This window comes from Tribolium castaneum, chromosome 7 (genome assembly GCF_031307605.1).
Source record: "Tribolium castaneum strain GA2 chromosome 7, icTriCast1.1, whole genome shotgun sequence".
Classification (NCBI taxonomy): Eukaryota; Metazoa; Arthropoda; class Insecta; order Coleoptera; family Tenebrionidae; genus Tribolium; species Tribolium castaneum.
Window position 1 is genome coordinate 8,461,887 of NC_087400.1, and position 26,246 is coordinate 8,488,132.

Here is a 26,246-nt window from a genome sequence, read left to right on the forward strand (position 1 = left end):
TGAGGTCACTACTCGCTAGACCTGCATAACCTCTTTTAGGAATGTACTTGTGAATCGTGAGAGTATAAATTTAAGAATTTAATAAAAAAAATTAAAAAAAAGTTTTATTAAAAAAAAGCTTTTATTTAAAAGATGCACTTAAAAGGAAAAAATAATGTTTTTCTATCAGTGTAAAATATTTTTGCTAACAAATTATGATTTTAAAATTTACAAAAGCTTTGGGAACAGTGCTCAATTTAAGAAAGTAATTCTGTAATGCCGTATTGCTATGACTTATAAGTATTACCGTTCCCAAAGCTTTTATAAATTTTAAAATCTTAATTTGTAAGTAAAAATATTCTCCTCTGGTAGAAAAACATTTTTTTACTTTTTAGTGCATCTTGTAAATTAAAGCTTTTTCATAAAAAAACATTTTTTTTATTTCTTTATTTATTGTTTTTTAGTCTTTACTTATTCTAAACGTCTTTTTCTCTGAGATTCAGTTTCGTATTTCTGTAACATCATTATTTTGCAAATTTGTGCAAAATGTCTTAGTGGCATGTGATAGAAAACAGCTCTTAGCATTACAAGAACATCCTAACCTCTGTTCTGTGTCTATAGTTTACCGTCCAAGTTAAATAAATTAAAAAAAAATAACTACATTTGTTTGTAAAAAAACGTAATAAAAATGATTAGGTATTAATACATTTCCCAATGACCAACATACCGTTAATGTTGGTATAAGTTACGGTATATACACATCCCATTTAACCCCTTTAGAGGGAATTTAACCACATAAGATTGCATTGACACGCCGATTACGTAAGTATGCAAAATTTCAATGCATTGGGACAACAGGAACGTTTTCAAATTTAGCTCCAAAAATATGCACAGACAGACAGATAACAAAGCAAGTTAAATTAAAGCTTTAAAAAAAAGATAAATTGCGATAAAAAAATCGAGATATCAAGAAATTGGTTGTAAAAGTTCGACTGTTCAAATTATTATCGAATACTAAATATTGGGATTTCTTGACTTTTACGTGTTAAAAATTCACAATATTTAGAAATATAAAAAACGACTAATCGAAAATCGACTCATCAAAGTTCAACTGTATTTATTTTAAATGGTAAATAGCAAAAGAGTACCACACAATTTTTTTTTATTATTACAATTACCGTCAGTTTGCAAAAAATAAGTAAACATTTAGTTTCATTTATTTTATTTCATTTTGAACAAACAACTACATGTTCTATTTTTAAATTTACAGTTAGAATGCTTTAACTAAACTACAGCACTATAAAATAATTTAAATTAGTTAACCTAAAAATAAGCAATGCTTAAAAGTTTTCGCATTTACATCAGAAGTTTCATTACAACAAAAAAATTAATTAATAACGTTAGGCAAAGTTAATTAAACCATATTTTTTTAAATAATTAAGCGATAAGGATGACTAAAAATCGCTGAAACGCATTACCATTCAACTTCTAGTGGGATTTTAATTACAGTATTTTGAATGAATGTAAAAGCCATTCATTTAATCAACGCTTTATTTCTTACGTATTTAACCTTGTTATAATAATACAAACATTAAAGCAACTTAAAATTCCAGTTGATAACTCGGCAAAAACAGCGTATTTAATATTCATATTATTTTTAAGCTCGATAAAAGTCAAACAATTCTAAACTGAATTTACTTACCTAGACAAACTAAAACAAGTACAAATATTTTAAAACTAGACGATTAAACGCAACAGAAGTAATGTCGAAATAATCGAGAACAAAACCCTCCTTCCTGAATAAATCACTCCCGCTGAATCTTTAACCAAAAAGCTCCCGGTGACATCCCTTGGCACATATTCTCCCATAACAGCCGATTTGGCCTTATCACACAATCTCTGAACGGCTAGAGAGGTATTATAGCATGTAACCCCTTCAAATCTATCCTCATCGATGATAGTGACCGCGTAATAGTCATCCCCTAAAAGCTCTACACAAGTATCTAAAAAAAAATTTCGTAAAAAATCCCCCAAAAAAATTCAGGCACCGTTATAACAAATGGGTCTTTGTGGATCCTCAGCCATGACATAAAAATCAACCGTCCCACAACTCTCCTGGCCATAGTAGAGCGTCGTATGGATAACATCGACAAACTCTGCAGTGTTCTCGTCCAAAAGCTGCAAGTTTTCCGGCTGAGTTGGGTCCAGGCCGGTTATTCGGTCAACTCTGGCGTTGGTTTTGTTGGAAATTGCGCTTCCAGCAGCCCCTGCGATTTGCGCACCTAGTGAGGAGCCGATCAAGTGGACGTCAGAGAGGTACTGGTAGTTGTCCTGGGTGACCTCCATGATGAAGTCCCCCACGTACCGCCCGAGGTCATCCACGGCGGAAACAACGTAGAAAGTTTCGTCCGAGGAGATAACGGACCAATCCACCGCGATTATGTTGTAATCGCCCTTTGTATGGTAGTTCTGTACCATTTTGTCCACCCATACCTGGTTTTCGTACGACTGGAGACCATGGATGATGATTTTCGTGGGTTGGGTCAAATTGACCAAGTGTAAGTTGGTCGAATTCAGCTCGATGGTGTCATTGTCGGGTGGAGGAGTGTAAAGGTAGAATTTCACGTTCGTGGTGACGAAGTTATGGTACTCTATGGTACCATTTTCGTGGCTTTCGCTGAAATGGTCTTCGCAGTCAAAAGTGTTCTCGTAGACTTCAGCAAAGCCTCAAATTTTGCGCAATTAGGTGAATATTTTACTTCTGAAACGAAAAACTTACTTTGGCAGAGAATGGCGAGGAGGAGAAGTTTTGTCAACATTGCGTCGTTTTGTTGTTTTGGCCTTGCAATAACTGGCGTAAAATGTACAAATTAAAATTTATTTTTGCTAGATAGTTGCTTTTTTAACGAGGGAATAATGGATGTGGCTCATAGTTATCAGACTTATTATGGGCGAGGAGTCATTAATAATTCGAGAACTGATAATAGGACGTCCATGTGTCAGGTGGCTAAAAATACAGAAATATGCTACAAAGTGGTTATTTTTAACTGATTTTGAAGATGTTGGCTTACAAAATGCCCAATTTTAGACAAAAAAAAGTAAAAAAACATTGAAAATTTTGAATGTTTCATTTATCCTCTTAGCCAGTCTCAACTTGTTACTGAAAACGAAATGCTGTTCTCAAGTTGAAAACATCATCTTTTATAATTTAGTCCTCAAAGTAAAATCATATGGTTATATCATACAGCTACCTAACTATGTATAAGTGACAGAATCCAATAAATAATATTTAATTTAATTTATAATATATTAAATAAAATCGTTTTATATTTATATGTCGTCTTCAAAGCTTCACTTAATTACCATAAAGTTCAAGTCACCAAATGTCTATTTTTTTTAAATTTCTATTTAACTTGCTTTGTTGTCTGTCTGTCTGTTTCATATTTTTGGAGCCAAATTTGAAAGGGTTCCAGTTGTTCAAATGATCTAAAATTTTGGATTATTGCTTAATCAGCGTGACAATGCAATGCAATGGTTAAATACCCCATAAAAAAGTTAAATAAGGTTTTGAAGTTTTAGGTTATGTTTACAAATGAGACGATAGAGTATAGACACAGAACAGAGGTTACGATGTTTTTTAAATACTAACAAGTTTGCACAAATCAGCAAAATAATGGAGTTACAATAATACGACGAAACAAAATCTCAAAGAAAAAGACGTTTAGAATAAGTAAAGACTAAAAGCAAAAAATAAAAAAAAATCAAAAATGATTTTTAGAAAAAAGCTTATAATTAAAAGATGGACTAAAAAGTAAAAAATAATGGTTTTCCATCAGAGAAGAATATTTTACAAATTAGGGTTTTAAAATTTATAAAAGCTTTGGGAACAGTCATAATTCATAACAATACGGCATTACAGAATTACTTTCTTAAATTGAGCAGTGTTGCCAAAGCTTTTATAAATTATAAAACTCTAATTTGTAAGCAAAAATATTCTCCTTTGATAGAAAAACATTATTTTTTACTTTTTAGTGCATCTTTTATTAAAAGTTTTTTTATAAAAAAACATTTTTTTATTTGCTTAAATTACAAAAAATATCATGTCATTATCTGAATTTATACTTATTAGTGTAGGCCTTATTAGTATTTTAACTTGTGTGAAAACGGTGATTATTATCATAATTAATTAGGCTGATAACTCAAATAATAATTATGTTATTCTTGGTAATATTTAATTAGAATACATTTTTTCCCAAGTTTTCAGTAAATATAAATTCAGTGAACGCATAATATGAAGGGTTTTTGTTCAAATGTTTTTTTGGGTTATCGTGTTTTATTTAACTAAATGTCAATTATTACTGTTTTCCCTAATGAAGCTGATGACGGATGGTGCGAAAAAGTGTCTTATTAAAAATTTATTTGAAACATGTCTGTTTTGCCGACAAAAGCTGGTATGTTACATTTTGAAACTGACATTTCCTCCTTTTGTGAATTAGTAAAATCTGTATTCTGTGTGACTGCTACATACCAAAAAAATTTTCCTAAAACTGCTTCAAATATAACCGTGGTTAAAAATAAATAGCCAAATTACTTTCGTATTACCGTTAAAATTTTTCGTTTTTTTAATATAAAAGTATTAGGTTTCAAAACCATAAAAACGCCAACGTTGCATTTTTTGTCAAAATTAGATGTTATAAATTACTCATGCACTTCAAAAAAATAATAGCGGATGTAATTTATACTTTCAGTGAGAGATCTAATCATTAATAACTAGTTTACAATTTTCTTAACCAGCAAATAGATAAATAAGCAAGTCAAAAGTCCAAATTAATGTGAGAAAGTGGTAAGTATGTAGAACAATAAACATAACAAATTTAAAATAAGAACAAAATTGCTATAAAATTCTGTCTACTGGCTATTTGAAACTAATTTTTGCAAATTTATTGAATTTGTTTTTAATTGGATTTCAATTTTTATGACTTTTCAAGTAATAGCTATGATTTTCAGTTAAGGTCCTCAAACTATTATAGTCGCTGAAATTTAACTTAATCAGTTAATATAATTAATGCCTCGTCGTCTCATCTAAAATCAAACTGTCTGGTCAAATTAAACAGATGATTGTCTTAAAATTAATTAAAACTACAAATAATAACCCAAACTTGTATTTTAGTCATAAAGAAATAATGTTTATAATCTTTCTGAGTCCTTCAATTATCAGAGTTAAAAGATGCGATCAACAGAGTTTCAAAATAAAATATGCAACTAAGTTCTGTTTTTTTAAATGAAAATCCCAATTTTTTATTATGTTTTTGAAATCGTGACTAAATTGTCGATATAATATACTCAGGTTTCGTAGACTTATCTGTCATAGTTTTTGACTTATGCAATATTATGTAAGAAAATTGACGCAAAAAATGTATAATTTCGGAACCATTTAAGATAATTTAACAATTTTTTTAAAAGTGTCATGCAACGGTGCATTAAAATATAAGATGTTGCATTTCAAAAAGTCGATTTATTCCAATTTGTAGTTTGTCATATTCAGAAAATCGTAGTAGGCGCTGGAATATCGACTACGAGTTTGCTTTTATTGCAAAAGAGGCGCTAAAGCTTAAAAAATAGATCGAAAAAAAAATTGTTAAATTATTTTAAATGCTTCTAAAGTTTTTTTTGTTGGTCTTTGCACGACAAAATTTTCATACAAAAATTGACATAAGTCTAAAACTATGACAGATAAGTCTATAAAACCCAGGTATAGTATATCGACAATTTAGACACAATTTTAAAAAAAAAAAGATAACAAAAAATTAAGGTTTCCATTAAAAAAAACAAAATTTACTTGGGTATTTTATTTTGGAACACTCTGTATACAGATTAAAATATTTTTAGAACGTGTCTTATTGTAAGACCTACTGTTTAAAGAAAATGTAAATTGATAGCTTGCAAAAAAAGGTATGGGGCACGCATCCCTGGGTCATCCTGTATAGTTACTTATTCTTGCAATCATTTTAAAACAAATGCCAGTATGGAAAGTAAAGAAAAAGAAAATTATAGATACATGTAAACTTATTGCACAACTGATAGCTAGTTTTAAGAAAAAATGCGTCGATATTATTGTTACAGTTTTGAAACAGCTAATAAATGACAACAACTATTAAAAAATATTACTTAATAATTATACACATAAGACGCCAGCCATAATATATTGTGGTTTATTTTTTTTATTTGAAAATAATTTAACACATCTTATTCTTTGTTCTGTGTGTTTTCCGCAATTAATTTCTTTTAGCAATATCTTTTAACTGCTATAATGAGAATACAGTTTTTATTTTCAGAAGAAACATAAACCTGTTCAAAAGTTTATTGCGGAAGCAGTGAAAGATTTTACTCCAGATTATGTAAAGAGAACCGCAAGGTTTTTATGGCAGAAATGTTGGTCGTATTATGTTTAATATTGATAAATATGGAAACATGATTGAGGAATAAAAATTTTACATGAAATTTAATATTCCGATTTTGTAAACATTGCATTTTATCAAAGGACAGTGGATATTATGAAACGTTGCAGAAATTATTATTATTAAAAAACTTAAACCATCAACCAATAAATAAAAACATAATGTTAGTGTTTATTACAAAAATTCAAACCTTGTCTATGCACCTGATACGTCAAGAATTAGCATAGATATTGATGATATCTATGTTTCGAATATTTGTCAGCGGTTTAATTATTACTACGCATGGAAAATTTAAAATATATTTTAACCATAAATCAGAATATATAAATTAAAATAAATTTTTGCCATTTTCGATGCGAATTTTATTTAGTTACCTAGAAAAAGTTATGCAAAGTAAATCAAAACATGTAATAATATCGAGAAACGTGCACAATGTGTCCACTGGTATTTCTCTTCTTGATTAGTGTGACAACAATTAGGGAAATTTTTTCCCAAAATTTGATTAACGAAGACTCCTCTTTCTTGAGCCAACTCTTCAACGTTTCGATCAACAACATCGCAGCTGTTGCTAATGGTTTTTCCTTCATCAACATCCCAACAGATAACGTTAAATTCTTTTTATTCGAACGCACTAGCAATCAAACTATCACTCTCAACCGTGACGACCATCTGGAGCACCTAGTACCATCAGATCCGACCATTTTAATAACTCATGGGTGGACAGATCAGGAAACAGCATCATGGATCCAAGACATGGCATTTTTGTACCATAAAAAACGCAACTACAACGTTATTGCAGTGGACTGGTCAATCGATGCCGACAAAAACTACATCTACTCATCATCAGCAACTCAATCTGTTGGTATCATTATTGGTGCTTTCCTAATCCAAGTCTCAAAACATGTGGAAAACTTTTTCGAAAAAGTTAACTTAATCGGGCATTCTTTAGGCGCCCAAGTTGTAGGATTTGCAGGAAAGTACGTGGAAAACTCCACAGATTCCAAACTTGATAGAATCACGGGTTTAGACGCTGCAAGCCCCCTTTTCGAAACCCCAATTTTGAGGCCCCCTGAACTGCGATTGGCTGACAGCGATGCCAATTTTGTTGATCTTATTCACACAGCTTTAGGAGTTGGGTATATTGGGGCTCTTGGAACGCCGACTTTTATTTTTAAGGGGGGACCAATCAATTACATTGTACAGATGACTTACTATAGATCGGTATTGTGCTTATTTGTAGCAACATAAAAGTTTTATTACGTTTTTAAGCGTCTTGTAATCACCGAAGCTCACGTGTCTACTATTCGGAGATTATATTAGAGCCAAAAAAGTACGAGGCAACCAAATGTGAGGATGTTGTACGATTTAATTTAGGGTTGTGTGACGATAACGACAAGACTTATATGGGGGATGAGGTTAGCCGAAGTACGAGAGAGATTTTTTTTTATTAATGTTGATAGAAAAGAAAATGAAGAAACAAAATAAAACGTATAAAAATCGTTACAGTAGAACTTCATTACAACGCTTTAATTTTCGTGCAAATTCTGGTTAAACTGGATGTAAAATTAATGAATGTTTGTACGAGGTACTAAGCATTATTCTTAAAAGTTTTGGCTTAAATCGTCTAGTAACATATTTTTACTAACGGAAGAAATTTTTATACCTATATACAGGGTGAGTCATTGATACGGGCGTGCTCGATTACACCTATACTGTCAAAGATATCGAAATGAATCAAATGGCACTGCAAATGGAAAGTCAAAGTGCTCATTGTAAAATTATTTTGTTCTATAGAGGGTGTTTTATTTTTACAAGGCAGCCTTTAACATAGTTTTTTTTAATGGCACCCCCTTTATGTTTGTACATATTTAAATGTGCACTTTTTTAGGCTTTATAGATCAGTTTAATTTTTGCTTTAACCATTCAGTTATTTGATTTTTTCTACAATTTGTTGCGTCTGCAGGCAGTACGCTTGGTTTTCAAAATATTAAGATGAGATTTTGTCTGTAAGTATAACTTATTTTTTTCAAATAGCGTCCTCTGTATTTTATTACTGACTATTATTTAGCATCTCATTTTACATCTTTTTTACCTTTTTAATTTTTTTTCCAAAAGTTGATAGTTTCGGAGATAACTCGGTTTTTCCGAAAAATGCAAATAAAATCTCTTGAATACCAACGTAGTGCGCCATGTTAAACAATAGATTTTGACAACATCAGACTGGCGTTTTTTGTACGTGACGTTTTGATTTTGTTGTGAAAATAAATTTTTCATATAAATTGCCTACACATCTTATAGAGATATAAACTTTACTTTTGATAAGAAATTATTAAATCAAAATAAAAAAACGAAAAAATATGCAAGAAAAAATTAAAATTGGTCATGCCACATTAGAAACGGTAAATTTTTAAAAAGAATGGACCAATTATTACTTTATTGCTTAAGAATACAGTTATTTTAAAGAGTTTTGTAACTGTAAGTAATATGTTATCGTTGTTGATTTGTTATACCTCGGTTTTTTTATTTCCTTATTTCTCCATTGTAATTTCTGTAATTTTTATTTAATAATTTTTTGTCAAAATTTTCTAAAAATATATGTCTAGATGAGATTTCTAGGAATGCATTTTACGCGACAAATTTATATTCACAATAAAATCAAAACGTGACGTACTATAAATGCCATTTCGACATTATTATGTCAAAATATATTATTTTTCATAGCGCGCTGCATTAGTATCCAAAAGATTTTGTGTGCATTTTTCAGAAAAACTGAATTATCTACTTAACTATCAACTTTTGAAAAAAAACTAAAAAGCTAAAAGAAGGTATAAAATAAGACGCTGTATAATAATTAGTAATAAAATACAGGAAGTGCTCTTTAAAAAAATCAAGTTATGGTCCTTCAAAATTTAAAAAATGAATGTGTCACAGCAAGGTGATGCTACAATGCAAATGTATGATCTTGTCACCAAAAGATACCTCAGACATTTGTTGACCTACAGACAAAGTCCCAAATTGATATCCCAAAAGGCAAGAGCACTGCGATTTTTTTAATAATGTGCCTGCAGACGCACTAAATTGTAGAAAAATTTAAATAATTTCTAAACGGTTAAAGTAAATTGCAAAAACTAAACTGATTTATAAAACCTAAAAAAGTGCAAATTAAAATATGTACAAATATACAAGATGTGCCATTAAAAAAACTATCTTAAAGGCTGCACTGCAAAAATAAAGCATCCTGTATAGAGCAAAATAATTTTAGAACGTACACTTTAACTTCCCATTTACAGTGCCATTTAATTTATTTCGATATATCTTTGAAAGTGCAGGAACAATCGAGCATGCACATATCAATGACTCACCCTGTATAGGCTGTCCCAGCGAATTGAAAAATCCATTACTGACTTGAATAATTGAAAAATAAATATTTTTTTACCAATCCGTGGCTACTAAGGCCCTGCATCACCTAAAATTATTTTCAAATGAATAGTAGGATTACAAAACTAACCAAAACAATTTAAAAACATGAGTCCTAAAAGCTATATCTAAAAATGAAAAAAATATATAGATAACTTTGTATCGTAACTCATTTCGGAAACCGCCTGTATACTTGAAAATAATAGTTTTAGTTAAGTCAGGGGGTTCGGAACTATGGCTTTTGTAAAATAAAAAACTAACATTTAAAGATCAATAATGAACTTCTACAACTCACTAGAACACTCTGTAGGTATTTAGTTTTCTAAAATTTTGAGTCCAGTCCTGTTTCCTGAGATAAAAACCCAGCTCACTAATCATTACTATCAATATCAGAATTTCGATAAGTTCTGCTCACCGAAAATGTTTTTCAGATGGCTGCACTTTCGGTTATCTGGAAGTCGCTATAAATTTTCTTATTTTAAATGAGAAGCTATATCTTCACTGTGTTCTTGGATTAGTCGAGTTATTCCAAAAAAAATTTCCCTATACCTAAGTGTAGCAGCTGTTTCCAAAATATTTAAAATTTTTTGAAAATTTTGGATTTGCACCTTTCACTTCAAAAATCCCTATTTTTAGGAATTTTTAAATCGAGTTGTAAGGAAGCATATACCTGTCCTTCCGTGTGTTCAAAATTGAAAAAAAAGTTAAGAAACTACAAAATTTTAAGGTCAAGTGTGGACAACATCAAGAACTTCTAACTTCTAAAAAAATCGCAACTTGTTGATAATTACATATGAAATGTTTTACGTATGTTTTCGTCAACTACTTAATTATGCGTGGAAAATTTAAAAAATACTTAAAATATATTTTGACGATAAATCAAAATTAGAATAAATTTTTGGCATTTTTAACGCGTATGCGATCTAGTCACGGATATAAAGTTATGTAAAGCAAATCACAACGTATAATAATACCTAAAACCGTGCACAATGAGTCCACTGGTATTTCTCTTCTTGATTAGTGTGACAACAATTAGGGAAATTTTTTCCCAAAATTTGATTAACGAAGACTCCTCTTTTTTGAGCCAACTCTTCAACGTTTCGATCAACAACATCGCAGCTGTTGCTAATGGTTTTTCCTTCATCAACATCCCAACAGATAACGTTAAATTCCTTTTATTCGAACGCACTAGCAATCAAACTATCACTCTCAACCATGACGACCCTCTGGAGCACTTAGTACCATCAGATCCGACCATTTTAATAACTCATGGGTGGACAGATCAGGGAACAGCATCATGGATCCAAGACATGGCATTTTTGTACCATAAAAAAGGCAACTACAACGTTATTGCAGTGGATTGGTCAATCGATGCTGACAGAAACTACATCTACTCATCATCAGCAACCCAATCTGTTGGTATCATTATTGGTGCTTTCCTAATCCAAGTCTCAAAAAAAGTGGACAACTTTTTCGAAAAAGTTCACCTAATTGGGCATTCTTTAGGTGCCCAAGTTGTAGGATTTGCAGGAAAGTACGTGGAAAACTCCACAGATTCCAAACTTGATAGAATCACAGGTCTAGACGCTGCAAGCCCCCTTTTTGAAACCCCCATTTTGAGACCCCCTGAACTGCGATTGGCTGACACCGATGCCAGTTTTGTTGATCTTATTCACACAGCTTTAGGGGTTGGGTATATTGGGGCTTTTGGAACCGCCGACTTCTATGTCAATGGGGGTATTATTCAATTAAATTGTACAGACGACTTGACCGATATTGGTATTGAGCTTATTTGTTACAGCATAAAAGTTTTATTATGTTTTTTAAGCGTCTTGTAATCACCAGAGCTCACATATTTACTATTCGGAGACAATATTAGAGCGAAAAAAGTACGAAGCAACCAAATGTGAGGATGCTGTAAGGTTTAATTTGGGGTTGTGTGACGATAACGACAATGCTTATATGGGCGATGAGGTTAGCAGAAGTGCGAAAGGAGTTTATTTTATTAATGTCGATAGAGAAGGAAATGAAGAAACAAAATAAAATGTGTAGAGAATGTTAGTAAAAAGTAAATAAACGTAAATAACACGATCTTTAAAATCGATCAGTAATGTACAGTAAAACCTCTTCGCAGGTTTAAATTATTTGTGCAATATCAAACTTCACACCTTTGATTTTTCTAATCATTCCAGAATAACATTACGAATAGAAGTCGTTTTAATGATTATTTATTAATAAATTAAAGAAGAAAATAAATTATTACATATTTTGATAAATATTATAAAAAAGTTAAACGAAAAAGTTGAATTTGTTGTAGACTTTTTATTTTTAAAAGTGTATTTTTGGCAATGAAATCCAATTATTTCAAAAACATAACAAAAAGACATTAAAAAACATTATTAAAATTCTATTTTGATTTAAAATAATATTCTTTGGATGAAACATTTTTTGAGATTAAATTTTGTACAAATCTATTAAAATATTTTAACATAAAGGTCAATTAAATAGTGTCATCTTAGTCGTTCTAAAAAAATTAAAAGGGTGCTGCCCAAAATTAATTCCTGCATCCGCCTCTGTCTAATAGCTTTTCTACTAAAATTTCGATGGCTTTTCAATTTCAATTTCAATTTCTATATTTCTATCTATAAAAATATTCGTGTTACTTAATTTATCACCATTTATGCGATTCTTGTTAAAAATAAGACAGTAATTCTAACAATTTTTCTATAAATTAATAAAAAATGTAATAGAAAATATTTAGGAATTTTTTAATTACGGTTCTGTCTAAAATTTGGCACTTGTCCTTGTCACTAGTTACAGGTTTCTGTAATAAACATGAGGTTAAATTTGATTAAAATCATAATAAGATTGAAATGTTGAAAACTTTAACGTGTCGCTCACTCACACATCGATCATCAGGTGATTGTCGCTCACTGTTGTGATATCTTTTACTAGTGACAATTGCGATATGTTTAGGTTATCTAACCCTGCTTTACAAATCCAAAATGTCGCAAAATACAGTCCCTGTTGAGACTTCAATTCGTGGAAAACTCAGTTCAGAGCTACAAACTACCCACTTGGAGGTCATCAACGAGTCATACATGCACAACGTGCCTAAAGGCGCCGAGACACATTTCAAAGTTGTGGTGGTCTCTGAGAAATTTTCAGACCTGCCTTTAATCAAGGTAGAAATAATAACGCAAGCTGCTTTGTAAACTTTTATTTAAATTTCTAGAGACACAGATTGGTAAACGACATTTTAAAGGAAGAATTGCAAAGTGGAGTCCATGCTCTCTCGATTGTTGCCAAAACCCCTTCACAGTGGAGCAGCAGTGAGCAAATAATCGAACCCAGTCCTAACTGTAGGGGCGGCTTCGGCAAATGATTGTAGTACTTGATAACTTAATTAGAATTGAACAAAAAATTGTACATTATTGTCACAATACGAAACTGTCTAAGCGTAATTTTCCTTCATTCTCAGTTAAGTAGATCAGATCGGCCATTGTCTGCTCGCAAATGGCCTCTTCCGCCTTTTGGTGCATCTGAAATTGTCATTTAGTAAAAAAAACAAAGTGTTCATAAAAAAACGCATGTCACGAGCAATCACGAGTGCTGTGAAAATTACATAAACGTCAGACTTTTAGAATGTGGCGGCCTCTAATATTTTTTAAAAAAAGCAGCGAAGCTTTATTTAAAAACAAGTGAAAATTAAATATTGACGGCACTCCTGACATGCGTTCATTTATAAACACAAATTATCAGCCAAGCTACCCCTTTATAGTCGTATTCAGATCCAGGGGGGCACTTGAAATTGGGCCCAAAATTGACCGAAACCGTCGCACTTTTATGAATCGAAACGGTGGGATAGTACGTCCCTTGATAAATATTCTCAAAAGCGACTCCTTGGCATTCCCCATTTTTGAAAAACAATATTTTGCTCCCTGGGAGCGCTTTTAGGGACTTTAGCCGTTCGGGCACGTGGTCTTTATCCTCATAATAGAGATGACTTTTGAATTTAACGAGGGGCTAAAATCGGGTGGATTATTTTATGTTTCATGGGGGCCCCTAGATAACTCACTCTGTCTTTGTATGTATTCGGGACTAGCTTGGTCTTGTTGTTTTGGGGCAAAACTATCATGAAACCCAAAGTGTCCCCTTCTCCAAATCCTGGACTGTAGTGTTTCCCCGCCGATTCGTGAAACCTCGTGCCTTTTCGGGACCTCCACGAGTAGCCGAACTTGTCGTAGCCCAAGGGGGCTTGCAAGTTGGCGTAGTCCTGCCCCCAGCCCATTCTCGTGGCCGTGCCTTCAGGCATCTCCTCAATGGTCGCCTCCCAGTACCATGTACCCTTGGTTACCCCTGAAGACCCATTTATTACCATTGAAAAAAATAGTATGGATATAATACTCCACACCGTCGTTAGGCCTACATATTTACTTCAGTGAAAATAAATAAGAAATAATAAATAAAAAATAAAAAAAGAAGAGAGGAGCAAGAAGATACAGAATTTAGTATAGCATAAGTGAATAAAGTGAAAATTATGATTATCTGCAATGTGTAAAATTTGAGTACCCCTTGATAACAAGGATATTCAATCTTGCAATTAATACATCTACTTTTCCCGAATTATGGAAGCGAGCTAGGGTATGTCCAGTTTTCAAAAAAGGGGACAATGCTATTATTTGTAACTATCGACAGATTTCTATACTTTCTAATTTTGCTAAAGTCTTTGAGCAGTGTTTGTATCAGGATATCTATTATAGCGTAAAAAATTTCATCTCTCCGGATCAACATGGCTTCGTTAAGGAGCACTCAACGGTTACGAATCTCGCGCTTATTACACAGTACATTGCAACCAACTTGGATTCTGGTCGTCAGGTAGATGTGATATACACCGATTTTACTAAAGCCTTTGATTCAGTTAGTCATGATATCCTGCTTCATAAGTTAACTTTCTTCGGCTTTTCTTCTTCTTCCCTTCTCCTCCTTCAATCATACCTATCAAATAGAGTTTCCTATGTTTCCTTTAATGGTTTTTCTCCTTTCAATTACTGTGTGAAATCTGGAGTCCCTCAACGATCAAATTTGGGGCCACTTTTATTTATTCTGTTTATTAATGATTTGTTACTGTCTTTATCCTGTCCTGTTCTTGCGTATGCGGATGATTTAAAAATATTTAATTCTATCACAAATCAAAATGATGCTGACTTGTTACAACTGAACTTAAGTAAAATTGCAGACTGGTGTAACAAATATAAATTACATTTAAATATTAGTAAATGTTGCACAGTTTCTTTCTCTCGATGTCGTTCTCCTTTTCCATCTTCATATTCTATTAACAATTTTGCCCTTGAAAAAAAGGATGCCATTAAAGATCTCGGTATAACTTTTGACTCAGCTATGACATTCACTATCCATGTCGGAAATGTTCGTAATTCCGCCTTCAAGTCGTTAGGTTTTGTTGTGCGTATGGGTAAATATTTTTCTGATGTTGCACTGTTAAAAAATCTCTATTATGCTTTTGTCTTAAGTAAAATTGAATACGCATGTCTAATATGGTTTCCAATTTATATCTCTCACTCTATGCTCCTAGACTCAATCCACCGCAGATTTTTGAAATTTTTGTCGTTTAAACTGGATGGAACTTATCCAGAAGTGGGCACCAGCCAAGACGAGCTGCTTGCAAGACATAACATAGTTGCACTTAACATTAGAAGAGAGCACATTTGTCTCAATTTTTTAGATAAATTACTCAGCAATAGGATCGACTGCTCTAACTTATTGGCTCAGATTCCGTTCAATGTCCCACGCATATGTTCAAGATATGAAATTATGTTCCGGCTCCCAACACCTAGAACTAACATTTTGCGTCGTTCATAATATGCAGTCTGGCCAATCATAAATGGGATTAAATTAGATTAAATCTATTATTTGTATTATTACATTTTAAATTTATATTAATTTTCGTTATTTTTAGTGTAAGAATACCTGCATCTATAATTTCTTATTTTTTGTAACAATATTTATTTTTGTCCTGTAACTGATAACCTCGTTGGACAATAAAGATTATTATTATTATTATTATTATTATATAAAGCTACATTTTTTCAATATTTACTATTTGCATATGCCTTAAGACTCGTTTGTTACCACTGGAATTTAAAACTATTAAAAACAAACATAGTACAGAATATATGTACTTTCGGTTATACAGGGTCACTAAAAAGTATGAATACAGTTAAATATTACAAAAACTATTCATCAAAACTTGTTGAAAAGTACATAAATTCTATCGTTTCAGATGTTCATTAAATTTCTATCTCCTTTGTTTTTCGGATAGAAGGCTAACTTGTTTTTTTTTAATAGCAACAAGGTTCAAATTTGATATTTTTGAGAAAAGCATTTTTTTGAGTTTTCATAGTATAACACACGCATAGCTTAATTTAATCGAAACTTAAAAATTTTGAAAAATGTAAAATTTTGTTAGCCTTGAAAATATTGTCTTTATCTATCGTTAGCTCTTTGCTGTTTAAACATTGACCAAAAATTTTTATGCTACAAAAGATGATCAAATGAGTTTTTTTCGCTCAGTTTTACTTAAATGTACCGTTATTAAACTAATTATTACACCCAAGTTTAATTTTTGGCTAATATACTAGTGACAGTAAGAGTATTTTCAAAGCTAATTTGGTTTTACTATCCCAGAAAATTTTTGAACTTTAATTTTTTACCTTTTAATAATAGTAAAGGTGGGTATTATGTAACATCATTGAATTCAGGAAAAAATGTTCTTCTAAAAATGATTAAATTTGATCCTTCGTGCCATTTAAAAAAAATCAAGTTAGCCTTGTATTTTCAAAATAAATGACAATAGAAATGAATTTGAAAAGCTCTTAGATGATATAATTTAAACACTTTTAACTGATAACCAAATTTCAAAATTCTCGGTCAAATCGTTCTGAAAATATTTAACTGTTTCCTTACATTTTAGCACCCTGTATAAACCCCCATAAGAAAAACAAGAATAAGAAGAAGACGAAGAATATGAGAAAAAAAACGAATAAGAACAGGAAAAAGAGGAAGAAGAATAGGAAAAAGAATTGAGGAAATCAGGGGACACAATAAGGGTAATAAGGAAAGAAATCCGAAAAAGAAATCTGGTGTACAAAATTTCACATTAAGCTAAACATGTTCACTGTATGGTTATCCCTATTAACGCATTTATTACCACTAGCTGGAATTAAAAATAATTAACAAACAAAAATAATTTAGTTAAGTTGGAAGAAACAAAGTGGGAGAAGAAAAAGAAAAAAGAAGAATGGATAAAAATAGAAAAATCATGAGGAAGCTATAACAGGAAGAAGGATATCAAGTAGAAAAGAAAAAAAAAAAAGAGAAAGAGGAAGAAAAAAAATGGGAAAAATGAAAAGAACTGAAATCGAAGATGGATATCAAGGAGAAAAGAAAAAAAGGAGAAAGAGGAAGAAAAAAAATGGGAAAAATGAAAAAATTAAATCGAAGACGGATATCAAGGAGAAAAGAAAAAAAAGGAGAAAGAGGAACAAGAAAAATGGGAAAAATGAAAAAACTGAAATCGAAGAAGGATATCAAGGAGAAAAGAAAAAAAAGGAGAAAGAGGAACAAAAAAATGGGAAAAATGAAAAAACTGAAACCGAAGAAGGATATCAAGGAGAAAAGAAAAAAAAGGAGAAAGAGGAACAAAAAAATGAGAAAAATGAAAAAAATTAAATCTAAGAAGGATATCAAGGAGAAAAGAAAAAAAAAGGAGAAAGAGGAAGAAAAAAATGGGACAAATGAAAAAATTAAATCGAAGAAGGATATCAAGGAGAAAAGAAAAAAAGGAGAAACAGAAACAAAAAAATGGGAAAAATGAAAAAACTGAAATCGAAGATGGATATCAAGGAGAAAAGAAAAAAAGGAGAAAGAGGAACAAAAAAAAATGGGAAAAATGAAAAAAACTGAAATCGAAGAAGGATATCAAGGAGAAAAGAAAAAAAGGAGAAAGAGGAAAAAAAATAGGAAAAATGAAAAAAACTGAAATCGAAGAAGGATATCAAGGAGAAAAGAAAAAAAGGAGAAAGAGGAACAAAAAAAAAGGGAAAAATGAAAAAACTGAAATCGAAGAAGGATATCAAGGAGAAAAGACAAAAAAAAGGAGAAAGAGGAACAAAAAAAATGGGGAAAATGAAAAAAACTGAAATCGAAGAAGGATATCAAGGAGAAAAGAAAAAAAAGGAGAAAGAGGAAGAAAAAAAATGGGAAAAATTAAAACAATTAAATTGAAAAAGGACATCTGGTGTAAAAAATATGCAATACCCTCTTGATATTAAGAGGTTCAGACAAAGACGTGCGGTGTCAAAAAAGTGGTACTATACCATGAGTGGCCCTGACTGTGGAATAGCCCTTCTCCCCCGTGACGGCCAGCCTGTCCTCTGAGATTTTCAGCTGGGGGGCCCTGTCGTGGAGCGCCAGCAGCACAGTGCTGGGGATCAGCGTCCTGTAGAGCCAGCCGGGAATGGGTTTCCCCGCCCAGTCTGAACTCTCGTCGAACTCTTGCCGGTAGGGGGCGTGGGGGTCAGGCTCTGCCAGGAAATACCGGTAGCCGTCCTTGTTAAAGGGGTGGTCAAGGGGGTATCCGTGCGCCGGTAGTTTGGGCGTCCCCAGGTCCACCCCTCGGCCTTTTTTCCCGCCGCCGCTTACGTCCCCCGGGAACTTCCGCTTGGCGCTTCGGGACTTCACCCCGCCGGCAACTGGAACTGCCATTGCGGGAAAAATCAACACTTTTATCTAATCTAATCGCGGAAAACTTACAAGGTCGTGGCCCTATCACTTTAATCCTCGCCATTTTTAACAATTTGTGAATGAAAAAGAAAGAATGAGTGGTTATTTAATTAATCATGGGGTGAGTTGAGGGATGAGGTTAGGTTTCACAGCCGCCTTACCATGCTGGATGCCCATGTCGGTGACTTTGAGAGTACCACCTTTGATCATGGCCTCGTAGTTGGGCTTGATTTGGGTGAGGTCAGTGTTGATCAGACCATACATTTGACCATTGATGGGACTTTCCTCAAAAATAAACAACACGTGGATGTCTTTAATAAGCGCTTTATGGACTGTTGAGTGCCAAGATTGGGTCACGCGGCGTGAGGTGGTAGTAAGCGCCTCCCAATGGTGCTCAATGTATGGTATAATCTCCTTTTCTTTGCTAAACATCAACCTGTTAGAGCCCTCCTTCAGGCTACCTTGTTGCAAATTTGCAATTGCAGTGACACACATTTGAGCAATTTCTGTAAACAAACAAATGTCTAAAAAACGTTCCACAATTAAAATTTCAATGTTTATTACGCGCTTGACTTTTTTTGAAACTCTCCAACCCCGTGGGCGAGCAGTTCTTGCACAAGAAAATATAGTTGGCCATGAAGGGTACCAACTTGCCCAACTGGTACCCAATGCAGGACTCGTGGAACCATCGCGAGCAATTTGCACACAATAGTTCGACAATATTCAAATTTCGTTCTTTCCCGCTAAAATTATTAATAAGAAAATGCTGGAATCAAGTGGCTTTTGGATCGGAATTACCAATAGCAGTTACTCTGTTGTTCATTTGTTTTGGTTGTCTTGTCGCCGTTTTCCGGTTTTGGCGTCGGGGCGGCTGTGCTTGGCGCCTCTTCGGTTTTTTGTGTTGGTGTCGGTGGTGGTTGTTCCATGGGAGTCTCGTCATTTTTGCTGAAATAACATGAGTAAGTATTGAAATGAAATGATTGGGGGTTGGTTTTACTTGGGGTCGATGTCATCGGTCATTTTTCGGCAACGGTGATAGATGAGGTTATGTTTTGACAGTTGGGAAGCGGGTTTTTTGTTTGGGAGTTAGCAACTTACAAGGCAATGGTGTGTATAGTTGGCTGCATAGCCAATCTTTAGCAATCTGTTAAAATTTATAGATTTTAGATTCCAAATAACAAAAAAATGTTAGAAATTTCTAAAACTGATCCTCATACATAGAACGGTAAAACTATAGATACCTACTCATAAAAAAAACATAAAATGTAATGATAGGTACAGGCAAACAAAGTGAAAATGATGCCTCATTAAACCAGTTCCTGCTGTGGATACCAACCTTTTTATCCGCAAGCAGGCGGGATTATAAATTATCGAATTGCAAACTGGATCTAGTTTTAAGGTATTTTTTTAAAGCAGGTTTAAAGAAAATTAAATTAAAATACAGGATTAGCAAAATGCTAGGATCCGAATCCTAACCATAATATACTATTTTAAGATGTAAAATAGGGTAAATAGGGTAATAAGGTAAAATAGGTAATTAATTGTATCTAATTTTTGGGAAATTGAATGTTTTAGCTTGGATTAATTTTGTATAAGTTGGTATTATCAGTCATCATATACATCATAATAATTAAATCGATTTCTACTTAGAAATTTTCTTTATTAAACTACTAGCCATGTTAATGTTTAGGGAAAAGTTGTTGAGCATTTCAAATGGCGACTGTTTGTTGTCATTGCACTTCACTTATCGAAATCTGTACAATAATAAAGTGGCAAATTTTATCATAAAAAGATGTTGATTAAATTAACAATTCTGTTAATATGCCAAACTTACTTATTTGTAAAAGAAAACAGTAAATCGTATCTTTTAAAATATCTTTCAGCGTACGCAGGTTCACTTTTTGTGAGTGAAATAATATAATAGGGTAAGTAATGAACATATTTCAAATATTTGTTCAGTTTTTGGCATCATACTATTCTACACTCATTAAAGAAAATAATAATAATTGAAAATATTGGAAAATTGTTGAAAGAATATCTGTATGAAAACGAAATAAAATGCTTTATTAATAAATTAATAACTTGATATGTTATTATAAAAATAATAAATGATGATTTTGATTAATCTCTTAGCATTTTATTAACTGTTTTTATGAGTATTTATAAATACAAATTTTTTCTACAAATTATTTTTACCATACTTTCTTTTACGAAAAAATTAAAATATTAATAAACTATTATTAAAGTAGTAATTACTTTACCATTACGTGGGCTAATTTCTTTTTGGTTCCTTAAAATTAAAGAGGTGTCCTACGTTTAAATAAATTTATTCGATCTTTTGACGGCTTTCGCTCGGAACTTAGACCAAATGTTCTAATCATTCATAATAATAGTAATAACAATAATAATAATAATAATAATAGGTAATAATAATAATAATAATAATAATAATAGAATTTATTTCCGACAGACTACTTAGTCTATAGTGGACTATATAATAAATATAATAAATAAACAATATAATATATAAAAAGAAATACTAAAGAAGCACAAAATTGACAAAAATTAAGACAATCAGTATACAAACATTATCAATTACGCAGAAAAATATTCTAGTAGTTTGATCTTTACAGTTTTAGTTTGGAAATTATTGAAGAAAATATCTAAATCTATTGTAATATTATTATATAATTTAAAACATTAAAAAAGTGGAGAATTCAGATAATGTAAGGTATTAGGGGTGGAAAAATAACATGTAAGAGGATTTCGGTTATTAGCTCAAGGTACTACAATGTTCACTTGATCCAGAAGATCAGGACTGATAATCTCACCACATAAAAGTTTCTGCAGAAAAATAATACATAGAACATTTCTCCTACTTAATAAAGTGCTTTCGTTTACGTTTTATTAAAGATCACTTTAATGACAGTGCCTTACAGGATATCTATTATAAATTTTATAATATAAGTATTTCCAAAATTTTCTTTAAATATTTTCCAAAATGTTTACATAAAACTGGTAGAATGGACACCAAACAACACGACAATATTCAAGCTTAGACCTAACAAGAGCATAAAATAAAGTTTTAATGGAAGACACATTAGTAGATTCTTTTGTATTTCTACATATCTATAAACCCCATGCCTAAGTCCATAATTTTATTGCACGTTTCAAGTACGGTACCATTTGTATTATAATAAAAGTTAATCAAATTAGATCTTCTAGCAAACGTGATCTTTTTACATTTTTTAATGTTTAACTCTAATCGATTATAATGGCACCACGAGTTTAAGACATCAATATTATTTTGTAATTCTAAACAATTTTTATAATATTTAATGGTATGTGCAATTTTTAGATCATCTGCATATATAAATATTTTTTAATCCTTCATATCACTGATAACATCATTATAAAAAATAATAAATAAAAGCGGACCTAGATTAGATTTTTGCGCAACTCCATTTTTAAGCACAAAATATCTCCGATTTGAAACTTCCATACTCAACAAATTGTTCCTTACCGATAATCATTGACTGCATTAACATTAGCATTAACATTCATTAAAGCAAGTGTGCCTCAATATGCTACTAAGGGCCATTTCTTTCTCCTGGCAATTAAATTAATTATAGTCCCTTACTATGTCGACGTTCGTCTACGCTTTTATTTGTTTTCTTTCTAACAAATTAAACAAATGTTAAAATGCAATCTCTTTCCAGTTTAGTACTTTTTGAACTATAATATTTTTACGTGTGATTCAAACGAAATGAGTCATAAAAATGTAAAAATTCCTAAAATATCTCAAAATCAATTTTTAGATTTCTGAGTAATTTTATTTATTTTATGCTTCACGACCATTGTTGTTTTTCTGTTATTGCGTTTTTTATTGTTGAACTTTTTGACGTTTATAATTGCTAATCAAAATAACTTCGTAATTCAATGGAATAAAATTTTGTTTTGTAGACCACGCCACAAAACTGAAACCGCTCTCAAAAAAAAAATTATTGTCTTGTATAATAAATAACTAGTAATTTCTGAAAATTGATTGTTTTGGGAGAATAATTTATAAGTTGTTATTAACAGTCATCATAAATATACATAATAATATAATGAGTTTTACGTAGAAATTTCTTAGAAGGCCATATATTTTATTTAAGTATCAGCCATGTTTAGAGAACAATCATTAATGAACATTCCAAATGACGATTGTTTATGGCCTTTGCGATTCATTTTCCAAAATCTGTACAAAATCAAAGTGACAAACTTTATCATAAAAAAGATGTTAACCAATTTAACAATTTTGCTAATAATCCAAACTTACTTATTTTTAAGAGAAAACAGTGGTTCATATTTTTTAAAATTTCTTCCAGCGTTTGCAGGATCATTTTTTGTAAGTATAACGGGGTAGATACGTGTAATAAACCCATTTCAAATATTTGTTCAGTTTCTAGCATCATACTATTCCACACCCATTATCGGAAAGTGTGTATTTGACGCTATTGAAAATGCTCAATTGTGGCAACTCAACACTTCTAGTCCAAAATTAACAAAACAGGTTCGAAGGGAAGCGTTTTTTACCAATCTGGTCGGTATTGTAGCTTCGATTCTTGCTATTTTGAGTGCAACTGCGATCGGCCTACCATCTGGTGATAAGAAAGATTTTATGTTTTTTTTGGCAATTTATGAATCTTTTACACCAATATGGAAAAGATTAGTGCTCTGGAATCACACATTTGATATAGCTTTCGTTGCATTAGTTGCCATAGCTCCCTGTTACAATGTTATTTATTTGCTCACTCATGTAAGGTTACAGTGCCTAATGTTACTGCACCATGTAAGAAATTTAAATTGCGACTACAAGTTTTCAAATTTATTTGATTTATTCCACGATGACAAATATCAAAGAACAATTGAGGAAAGACTCAAATTTTGTATCATTCGTCACAGCATTCTTTTATCGTAAGTTAACGTAAGGATACTTTATATTAATAATGTTTTCCTGTAACACAGGATTCTAAATAAGGTCAGAAATGAGTTGCAACATTTTATCGTCATTTTTGCCACCACGGGAGCTGTACTGTTCATAAGTATTGCAGTATTTTGCTACTCAGTAAGCTATTCGGATTATCTTATATTATACAGCGTGTTAGGAAATGCTTTAGCAAAAATTTAAAGGTATATAGAGAATGGCAAGACAAATCGATGTAAATCAAAAATCCATAGTTTTCCCAAAAAAGCGTTTTGAAATTAAAGTCCCAAATTTTGAGAACCGCTGAACTAGAAATATAAAAATTAGCGTAAATTTTAATATTATTGACAAAACAGCAGAGGTAAATTAACTTTTTGGTCCACTACGTTATTCTTCTATTTGAATTTGTGTTTTGTTATTAAATTTTACAAAAAAAAATCAAATTTTTTTTTGCCTGGAAAGAAATTCAAATCTCCGACACAGTGACATATTAGCCACGATTTTGGAAAATTTTCAAAATGGCCATGCGCCACCATTTTCTTTTTTTATGAAAAAATTAACTGCTAATAAACTACCATAAGCCAGACAGTGGCTCTCAACAGGTGGGTTAACAAAAATTTCTGAAGAAAGTACGCACTTTTTGGAAAAATGATATACGGTTTTTAACTTGTCTGATCATCTAAAATTCACACACGAAATATTGCTAAGCCATTACCTAACACCCTGTAGAACTTTTGAACTAACTTCATATTTTTTTAAGTTTGAGGGAAATTTGCGAAATGAATATAAGTCACTATTGCTTTTGGTTCTCATAGGAGCACTTACTTGTGGTCACGTGGTGGTCTCTGGCCAGTTGATTGAAAACGTTGTATGTTATTTATACATTTTAAATTTTAGGTAAATAATTTTTAACATTTTTTTAGACTTTTGATCATTACGAAATTCTACGAACTGTTGAGTGGGATTGTTGGAATACTAGAAACAAAAACTTGTTTGTTATTTATTTGCAAAACTCACGAGAAATTTTCAAAATCAGATTTACAGAAAATTTGTCTGTTAATTTTTTATTAGGTATTTCCGTGAGTATTAGGAAAGCATTCTCTCCGGAAGGTTTGTATCTGTTTTTTCAGATTGTCAGAGCTCTTTTTACCGCCTTTTCCCTCATGAGACAACTACAGTTATCAAGAAAAGAATAAATAAATAAATAAAATAAAATAAGGGAACATATTTTCTACAAAAGAAAGAAGACTCGAAATACAAGGTGACCCAGGAGTGTGAAATCGGTCTACAACTTTTTTGGAAAAAAAAATTGAAATATTGTTATGCTGTTTTTATTATCCGGTAGATTGACTTATAATTGGAATAATTGGAATCTACGCAAAAAAATAATGTAACTTTATAAAAGCTAATATGGGTCTATCTTTTTTGTTTTGGAATTATGTACTTTCTTTTTCGTTGAAAAATCACTGCAAAGTCGCCTGTGAGTATTTTCCGGCAAATTTGCAACAGAAAAGTTCAGAATACCTTGCAGTTTTAGCAAATAAACGATTTTTAGTAAAAGCACGCTAATAATATACAGAGTGTGCCAAAACGCAAAAAGTTGAATAACTCATTTTTTCAAATAGAACATCCTGTATTTTTTATGTATCAATGACATTTTTGATAAGCTTTCTAAGAGTATGGAGCTTGCATAGCAAATTTAAAATATTTTTCAAGATTTAAAAAATATATATGTTATTACAAGAAAATTTGTTATCCTAGAATCTGATAAGTCAAATGGTAATTTATTTTTGGATAGGTACTAATGTGACTAATTACATTAGTAATCTAATTATTACTTGGTACATAAATGAATTTTGCTCATCAAGAAATAATGATAAAATAAATAAAAAAAGAAATTTTTCTTTACACTTTAAGAAATATTTCAAATTTGCTGTACAAACCGCATATCGTTAAAAAGCATATAAAAAATGCTATCGATACCTGTAACGAAATACATGTCGTTTTATTAAAAAAAAATGAGTTAATCAACTTTTTGCTTTTTGGCATATTATCTGCGTGTTTCAAGTAAAAATCGACAATTGCTAAAACTACAGGGTATTGTGAATTTTCTGTTGCAAATTTTTCGGAAAATATTCATAAGCAACTTCGCAGTAATTTTTCAAAAATTTAACTTTATTATAACAAAAAGTCAAATAATTCGGAAACGACAAGAGATAGACCTATAAGAGATTGTATAGTTACTGTTTAATTTTTTTGCATCGAATCCATTTATACAAAAATATAAAGGGTGTTCCATTTAAAAAATTGGTTCACTACCCTGTATACAACACCCTGTGTTCAATAAAAATATTTTTAATTTGTGGATATTAAGTTGAGATATCGGATAGTAAAAACGGCATAGCAGTATTTCAAATATTAATCGATTATTAAAGATTGATTATGCACTCTTGGGTCACTCTGTATAATGCAGTCAGGGCTTGAATTTTTTTGTTGGTAAATTAGCATTGTAACTTAAAAAATAAATAAGTACAAAACTAAATAATTAACAACGAAGTTTATTAAATATTCGTAGTTACTGCTTTTCGAGTATTTCATTTATTTCACTTGACTTACACATT

General features: G+C 31.5%; 5 protein-coding genes and 1 long non-coding RNA gene across 10 annotated transcripts; 4 read left to right on the forward strand and 2 right to left on the reverse strand.

Annotated features, from left to right (window-relative positions):
• Positions 1-1,184: 1,184 nt before the first annotated feature.
• On the reverse strand, positions 1,185-2,832 carry LOC656735 (pancreatic triacylglycerol lipase). The gene is given in 3 exon segments (NM_001321662.1): positions 1,185-1,982; positions 2,028-2,705; positions 2,759-2,832. Coding segments are annotated over 3 exon segments (984 nt in total). The 5' UTR covers positions 2,799-2,832; the 3' UTR covers positions 1,185-1,716.
• Positions 2,833-6,751: 3,919 nt separating this feature from the next.
• On the forward strand, positions 6,752-7,940 carry LOC103314250 (phospholipase A1 1). The gene is made up of 2 exons (XM_008199718.3): positions 6,752-7,658; positions 7,707-7,940. Exons 1-2 carry the CDS (start codon positions 6,870-6,872, stop codon positions 7,755-7,757), a joined length of 840 nt encoding a protein of 279 aa, XP_008197940.2. The 5' UTR covers positions 6,752-6,869; the 3' UTR covers positions 7,758-7,940.
• A 2,868-nt stretch (positions 7,941-10,808) lies between these two features.
• Positions 10,809-11,945, forward strand: LOC656826 (phospholipase A1-like). The gene is made up of 2 exons (XM_008199726.3): positions 10,809-11,633; positions 11,683-11,945. The coding sequence occupies exons 1-2, from the start codon at positions 10,844-10,846 to the stop codon at positions 11,895-11,897; spliced, it is 1,005 nt and encodes a 334-aa protein (XP_008197948.2). The 5' UTR covers positions 10,809-10,843; the 3' UTR covers positions 11,898-11,945.
• A 677-nt stretch (positions 11,946-12,622) lies between these two features.
• Positions 12,623-13,318, forward strand: LOC100142111 (uncharacterized protein). Its single transcript, XM_001809437.4, has 3 exons — positions 12,623-12,773; positions 12,831-13,039; positions 13,090-13,318. The coding sequence occupies exons 1-3, from the start codon at positions 12,728-12,730 to the stop codon at positions 13,237-13,239; spliced, it is 405 nt and encodes a 134-aa protein (XP_001809489.2). The 5' UTR covers positions 12,623-12,727; the 3' UTR covers positions 13,240-13,318.
• On the reverse strand, positions 13,060-19,805 carry ash2 (absent, small, or homeotic discs 2). 4 transcript variants are annotated; one of them, XM_963407.5, is made up of 8 exons: positions 19,654-19,805; positions 19,455-19,601; positions 19,221-19,399; positions 18,818-19,162; positions 18,251-18,625; positions 13,933-14,213; positions 13,626-13,880; positions 13,060-13,396 (listed from the first exon to the last, which is right to left on the reverse strand). In XM_963407.5, exons 1-8 carry the CDS (start codon positions 19,674-19,676, stop codon positions 13,292-13,294), a joined length of 1,710 nt encoding a protein of 569 aa, XP_968500.2. In that variant the 5' UTR covers positions 19,677-19,805; the 3' UTR covers positions 13,060-13,291. The 4 variants fall into 4 exon arrangements, with proteins under 4 accessions (XP_968500.2, XP_008197806.1, XP_064213901.1 ...); XM_008199584.3 differs by having other exon boundaries at positions 18,251-18,631; XM_064357831.1 differs by lacking the exons at positions 19,221-19,399; positions 19,455-19,601; positions 19,654-19,805 and having other exon boundaries at positions 18,687-18,856.
• Positions 19,502-25,686, forward strand: LOC135266676 (uncharacterized). 2 transcript variants are annotated; one of them, XR_010334817.1, is made up of 6 exons: positions 19,510-19,615; positions 23,470-23,615; positions 23,667-23,766; positions 24,386-24,493; positions 24,549-24,704; positions 24,756-25,686. It is a non-coding gene; the product is annotated as an uncharacterized LOC135266676 (long non-coding RNA). The 2 variants fall into 2 exon arrangements; XR_010334818.1 differs by lacking the exon at positions 23,470-23,615 and having other exon boundaries at positions 19,502-19,615.
• The last annotated feature ends 560 nt before the right edge of the window (positions 25,687-26,246 follow it).